Source organism: Berghia stephanieae, chromosome 2 (assembly GCF_034508935.2).
Source record: "Berghia stephanieae isolate SIO BIC M18660-M18661 chromosome 2, UCSD_Bste_1.3, whole genome shotgun sequence".
Classification (NCBI taxonomy): Eukaryota; Metazoa; Mollusca; class Gastropoda; order Nudibranchia; family Aeolidiidae; genus Berghia; species Berghia stephanieae.
Genome location: NC_088361.1, coordinates 70,717,278 through 70,724,777, shown reverse-complemented (window position 1 = coordinate 70,724,777; position 7,500 = coordinate 70,717,278). Strand labels below are relative to the sequence as shown.

Sequence of the window (7,500 nt, the reverse complement as noted above, 5' to 3'; positions counted from 1 at the left end):
TATAATGTGTTTAGTTCTCCAAATCTGCCTTAATATTTGTTCTAAATTAAACTGACTCCGTGTTTTTTTGCAAAAAACATTTCAGTAAAAAACTCGGATATGACCTTTTATTTAACTGAAATAAAAGGTCATATCCGAATTTTTAAAAAAGGAATAAAAGAATTTGTCAAAAATTTGCAAAACGTGCAGATTTTGTGGTTGCAATGCAAGTCAGAAATTTTTCCCTAATTTTGCACCACAAGCTGTGCAAAAAAAATGCGAGGCCAGAAGAATGTGAGGTGATATAGATCTTTAGAAGAAAAAAAAAATCTATACTATAGATAGAACGAAATTGATGTCACTCAGCTTAGTGCATTATTCACTAAACATGCTCAAAGCGCTTTAAAAAAGACCAACAGGAACACGGAACATGTAGAATGAGACATGATGCCTATTTGGCAATATTAAAAATTTTTTTCCGATAAAGACAACCCTATTAATGGCCAGGTACTCATTTAACACCTGGTACCTGAGTCCAGTGAGAGAATGTGAGTAAAGAGCCTTTTCCAAGGACTCAACTGTGCGCTGAGTGAGGTTCGAACCCAGGACCATTCCGATCTGAAAGAGAGTGTCATACCACAAGACCACATAACTGCACTATGTTATTGTTTTTAGCCAGCCATATTATGAGCACAGTGCAACCTCTGGATAACGACACCCCTGAATAATGAAAACATTTGGTCCCAATTTTGTTGTTATATGTTATAAGTAATAAAACCCCAAAATAGCGACATACATTTTTGTGAAACCCCTGCTTAACGATATCGTTATAATAATAATCGGCAGTTGACACCCGACTATTGTCTTCTCCTCCTCTAAACCAATTTTTTAAAAATACGCTATATCCCCCCTCCCAATGAGACCGCCTTGTTACCGACCAATTAGAACACATGTTTACTACACTGCATGAAATCAGTGCTAGTTCCAATGGAACCACAGCAAAAGAAGTTAATCAGCAGATGGAACTCTCAAGGGTCCATTAACATTCCCTATTAGCTACCTGTCTGAGGTCAGTGGAGGTTACTGGTATCAATGGCGGCAATTATGGATATTTATGGTCTTAATAATATGTTGAAATAGCTGGGAAAACAATAACAGCTTCTTGCACTTTATTTTTTTAATTTGAAAATCAGTTGTTTTTCTAAACATCAGTCCAAATTTGATATTATTTTGGGCAATATCTGCTGTTGTTTTTTTTTAAATATCACAAGATGTGGATCTACTAATGATAAGTGCTTTTACATTTTGGTGCACTTAAATAAATATTTGGGTGTTAAAAAGTCATCAACAGTATCTCATGGGTTTATATAAAACCAATACTAGATGTGTTCAGTGTTCACCTGTATTCTTGTGCGGTGTTATCATATTAGCACTTGATTTGATTAATTTATTCTTAGTTTTGTTAAATGGTGTTCGAGCATAGTTACGATCAAAACAATGAACATTACAATAAATAAATAAATAAATAAGTAAATAAATAATAAAACAAACAAAAAGAAAATAATATGAATGGGTTGTGTGGCTGGTGGTACAAATTTAATCTTAAAAAGATTAAACAATACACATTGGAGAGTGAGAGCATAACTGGTATACCCTTTGTAAACAGGAAAAATGCACATTCTAACGTTGTTGGGACTTGTCTTCTGTCAAGCACTGGTCCCCAGATCGCACTATTATGTATTCATGGGTCTCACCACACCCCCTTTTTCCGCCATCTTGAAAACCCTGGGATAACGACACCCCTGGATAGCGAGTTAATTTTCCGGCCCCAGATGTTGTTGGTATCCAGGGGTTGCATTGTAGTTCCACTAAATTCTATCACTCAGACTATAAACGTTCAAGATTACACATAGTTCTGTATGTTGATCCAGCTGTCGAAATGTGAGCTTTTCGGCTAAACGCATAGTATCAATAGTTTAATATTGGTACTGATTTATTTTGAATCACATTTTAAATGTCTAACTTGCCTACATTGAGAAGCAGATGAAAAGGTCAAAAAGTTCATTGAGGTGGCAAAAACAGAAAACATTCATCATATTGTTGCCAAACCCAATTTAGTCTTTTTTGTTCCACAAAATTGTGATGATAGTTTGGTTAGTGGATCAAGTCATTTTACAATGTAAACTACCTCAAAAAAAAAGATAATCCAAGGGCCAACCCAGTGTTGCGCTACAAAGTGAGTGATATAGGTTAGTTCCATGCTCAAGGAAAAACAAAATGATGATAGTGGGGCTTTAAACGGAACATACAGTTGTAAAAGCTATGCCCTGCTCCTTCAGCCATCTTGCCTGCTGCCTTTATCATTTGCGGAATTTGTATTTATTTTAGCCATTGGCCCAAATGGTTAAGGATATCTGGATGTATCCATAGCATACACCTACAGTATTAGTAATGAAGAGAGTCTTCTTATATGACGTGTTTTTATTTTCAAAAGAAGTGTCAAAACCTGTTTGGATACTTTTACAACAGGAAAAATAAATAAATAAATAAATAAATAAATAAATATATAAATAAATAAGTAAATAAATAATAAAACAAACAAAAAGAAAATAATATGAATGGGTTGTGAGGCCGGTGGTACAAATTTAATCTTAATTCACATAGTTTATTCAAACATGACAATGTTTAATTCATTTGAGTGGCTGGTCTGATTGGAACACACTTTGAATAATGGTGATGATGATGATGGTGATGATGATGATGACAAGGATTAGGATGAAATCAATGGTACCTCAATAAAAATGATGATAATAACAAAAATAATTACAACAATAATGATGATTATGATGATGTTGATTATGATGATGGTGATGATGATGATAATGATGATGATGAAGACATTTTTAATAAGAGAAATGGAATATTGATAATCATTGATTTCAAATGGAAATGAGCATTTTCTGGATTTTTATTAACATAATTCAAAGGGCTATTATTTGATCCATCTCCAACTAATGCGTATAACAAATGTAATGATAGCTTTAAAAAATTATGTCAATTTTATACCTCATTATTGCCGAGAAGTCCGTAAGTAATCATTACTTTCTGTCTCAACACACTTCAGAGTTTGAGAATTAAAGTGGAAAAATTGCTATTTAATGAGTCTTCGCATGGCCATGACATATTTTATTGTGTTTCTTCGAAACGATTGTTTGCGACATGATCTATGCATCAATTGTTTCAATCAGATAGCCAATATGACTTGTTCCAAAAACTGTTGACTACTCATTTATTCTTAAGTTTATGGATCAAAATTTCCCCACAATGTATGGCTTTTAATGTATCTGTCAGTTGTAAATGTTGAACTATGTGTGAGTAAATATTCTGCCAATTCTGACAGTTGATCATTCACAAAAATTCATTTTAAAGAAAGCATGACAATTTATAACACAAAAAGGACATTAACTTAACCCAAGAACGATGCAATTTGATATACAGTTAAAGCCTGTCATGACTGGGAGAGCGATATTTCGTTGTATGATTAGTCAGTTATAAATTTTAATTATTTAGTGCTTGTCATTAAGCGAGGTTAATAATATAGCATTAGTACATTTATGATTACTAGAACGGTTGTAATAGTGAAGACTGAAATAATATTATTGACTTTCATAAAGACGATTAGAAAACATTTATAACTGCTAACTCTACTTTATAGAGCATTATGCTTGTTGACACTGAAGTGAAAAACAAAAAAGGATAAGGATAGTGACAATGGCAATTATATAAACTAAGCAATAGTTGATGACATAAAGTTTTAAAAAAATATTTAGAAATATAATCTAAATGAATTTAATGTATACTTGTTTTAGTAGCATGATCTGGTCATTGCAGTATAGATGTATGATCTTCGACTCATAATATGACCTATATTTCAGCTGGCGATTTTGCACCTTGGCAGTATGTGCTCACAGTTTCCCCTGTCCACTCAACTGTGATTGGGACGCTATTTCATTTAAATCTGTTGGAAAGTGTTTTACAATAAACTTTAATCCTATCCAAAGTGTAGGAAACGATTGGTACTATACTTTTATAGAACATAAATCAGAGTTTCAAAGTTGATTAAATCTTAGGCTTTCGCCAATAAATCAACAATTTGATGACAACATACATGAAAGTGGGGGGAAAAAATGGTAAATGGAACCAAAAAATAAACTGAATCAGAATAAACTCCAGCTCTATGGACTCTGAAGGATCAGTGTGACAGATTTGTCCTGCTTTCTGAAATATAAATCAGATGCACAAATATGTACCTAACTACTTGAAATATTGCAGGAAAACCTTTATTTACAACAACCAAAGGAATAGGCTATGACCCATTAATTGGAATAAACAAAGAGAAAAAATCCTTACAAAAGTTTAACAGGTAAAAAAAACATATTTCTTATTCAATTATTTTTTAACATATGAACATATGATTTTAGCATTTGACTTGATTTCTGAAACTAATTTGTCTTAACTTGTTGCTTGAGGGCGTTAAAAAAAAATATTTTCTGTCTATCAACAGCTTATTCGTTTACAAAACTTTCATGCCAAAGATGCTTAACACTTTCCCTCAACGCTGATTTTTCACATAATTTGCGCACATTTTTATATTTTCAGGATGGCAGTCCAAATGTGAATTGCCATACAAATAACTCTGGCGCTGAGATAAAGTAGAAAGGTAGTTTACTTCCTCGTGTGATTTCGTAATGATTCATCAATTTATTGTTTAAGATTCAGATCTTAAAGTTATGTAAACGCAAAATGTAGCAGACATAACTCAACAAAGATGGAGATGCCAAAGAAGAAAATTCTTTAACTGTGGCACCAAGTTGGTCCAGATCTAAAATTGAGTTAATAACAAATTATAAAGTTTACATCCTTTTCAAAAAAAATGTTTTTAAATCCATAAAGGGCTGGATGAAATCTTTAGGAAAAACAGTGCCCATTTATTTCAGGCTGCACTGTATTTTGAGACATTCGAATGTTGAGGTTTATATTTTCAATTTAAAAAAAATAATTAAAAAATTATTTATACCATAAGATTTTGCTGTCTAAACAGCCAGCAGCTAACAAAGACTTGGCAGGGTGGTAGGCAACACTAAACACAACATCACTTGGTCCTTTCAACTTCTCACAAAAAGTTCCTTTTCTTAAATCAAAAATATATAGTGATCTGTCTTCAGATCCTGAGGTCAGGTAATTTCCACAAGGACTAAATGCAATTTGACATGAATGCGCTTTGTTATGATGTCCTACAAGAGCTTGAACACAAGATTTAGACCGAAGATCCCACAATTTAATAGGATCAGTTGGTGCGATAGTAGCAATGACGTTATATGCCTGTGATGACTGAGAAGAAAAACATGAACCTTCATTGAGAGATATATGGTGTGGGGGTCTAGAGTGACATTCTGTGAATGAGTGGGACAATAAGGATTTATTAACATCGTAAATTTCTATTGATTTTCCTGATGTTGTACATAAAACTAAATGAGAGAAGAAATTGTTGATCGCAGATGAGGATGTAAATGAGGTGCTTGAAGTTGTCCAACTGTCAACAAGCTTGTATTTATTGAGAGATTGATATCTCTTCAGCTCATCTACTTCTGGTGAGACATGGTATTTATATAACGATAACTCTGGTCCATGAGTAACAAGTATGAATTTATCCATATAGTAAAATTGAGCACGGGTTATTTCTTTTGAAAAGGGTTTATTGTCAAATGTTATACTCGTAGAACTTTGAGAGTGTTTGTGGATATGAGATGAAGTTTTGGGTGTAACACTTTGATTTTTTGGTCCATCTTTCGGGGTGTGTTTTTTATGTGTCATAATCAGCAATGGCTCACCACTAGATTTATCCCATAATCTAACAGTTTTATCATTTGATGATGTTAATAGAAATGAGTTGCAGTAGCTCCAGTAGACAGAATTAACTGAGTGATTATGACCAATGAGAGAAGTACAAATATGTCTGCTGAAAGGAGATTTAACAATCATGGCAGACTTGTTGGAAAGAGCGCAGGCTAAAGAAGTTCCGTCATCAGCAAAGCGAAGATTCAAAACAGCAGTTGTTTGATTGTCCACTTCAAGCGTATCAATGCAATCCTGCACACACCAATTTATAGCATTGGAATCTGATTTCAATATCTTTCCAGCCATAGGTTTCATTGAAGGCTGTTTTTTCATCGGATTGCTCAAATTCAAGAGTTTCTGTCGACTTGTTTCTGGCTTGAACATTGTTGTTCTCGGAGCTTGAGAGTACCCTGATGATTTTACATTACTCTTGAAAGTCAATGGTTGGTTCAATTTACTTGCAGGTTTCTTCTTCCCAGTAGCAATATCTCCTTTTGTAGCCGTACTTTTAATAATTGGTGGCAACATTTCAGATTTCAATGGTGAATTCAATTCAAGATCATTAACAGCTACAACACTAAGCTCGCAATCACTTTTTACATCTGTTTTAATATCCAACACATTAACATCATTAACAATTGACTCAGTGTTAAATAGCCTAAGCTTTTCATTCATAAAGTACCAGTCTAAAACGTGAATTTTCCTATCAAAAATGGTTCCAGCCACGACAGAGATTTCAAATTGCCCAATTTGTTTGGCAGATGCATAGGACACAGCACCAACAGTTAGTGAAGAAGCAAATGTTTCACTTTTAATTGAAGATTGTAATTTGACCAAATTCTGAAACTCAAAAGTTCTGGAATTAATTAGAACAATGTGGTTTGTCGTTATTATATTTAATATCGGTGGTGTATCTTTTATGATCTCTCCAGCACCAGACACATTTTGTCCTAATAAAGTCTCCAAACGTTCTGAACTCTGGCTAAAATAAATATATTCAATGGAGAGAATGGATTCACTGGATTCAGCATATTTTTCACAATCATTAGAAACAGATGTCTTATTATTAGTTGTGGATTGTTTTGTAACTTTTTCATTTTCCTTCCGGATAGCACTAGCAATGTCAATATTCATTAATTGCCTAAACCCATGATCGCCACTTAAATCAAAAGTTATCACTTTTCCATCTCCGGACCCAACTGTCACACAGGGACTGATCAAGCTCATAGCCAGACTAAGAAGAGGGGCTGATGCTAAAATAGATGACTGGTATAAAATCATTTTCTCTGTTACATCCCAAACGCAGCATGTCCGGTCGTCGGATATAGAGACCAAAGTTGATGAATAGTGTGGACAAAATTTTAAACCTGTAACTGTGGCGTCGTGCATGTCTAACGTTGAGTCTACTTTAGTATGACCACTTTCATGAAGAGTTATGCTAGATCCTTTACCGCCAGCTATAATTTTATTGTTATTACTGAATGCCATAACATATAACTCTCCTGGATTATCAAAGAACAATCGACTTTTAATTTCTGAATTAGAATTAGGGTTGTAGTGCTGGAAATCCCAAACTAATATTTTTTCACAACACGATGAAGCAAGCAGACATGGCAATCCATT

At 33.8% G+C, this 7,500-nt stretch overlaps 2 protein-coding genes across 3 annotated transcripts in view; both read right to left on the bottom strand.

Moving 5' to 3' along the window:
- Positions 1–2,602: 2,602 nt before the first annotated feature.
- The window catches only part of LOC144965449 (WD repeat-containing protein 27-like), a 5,214-nt gene continuing 316 nt past the window's right edge, over positions 2,603–7,500 (bottom strand). Inside the window, exon 1 of the mRNA XM_078900805.1 lies at positions 2,603–7,500. This exon is cut by the window's right edge and continues 316 nt beyond it. Within this exon, the coding sequence (XP_078756931.1) occupies positions 5,047–7,500 (2,454 nt within the window). The 3' untranslated portion in view covers positions 2,603–5,046.
- Positions 3,912–7,500, bottom strand: part of LOC144965450 (chondroitin sulfate synthase 1-like) — a 61,776-nt gene continuing 58,187 nt past the window's right edge. Inside the window, exon 14 of one of the 2 annotated variants that reach the window (XM_078900809.1) lies at positions 3,912–3,997. In XM_078900809.1, the coding sequence (XP_078756935.1) occupies positions 3,988–3,997 (10 nt within the window). In that variant the 3' untranslated portion in view covers positions 3,912–3,987. Of the gene's footprint in view, positions 3,998–4,084; positions 4,258–7,500 lie in introns of those variants that run through there. The other variant, XM_078900808.1, reaches the window with a different exon arrangement.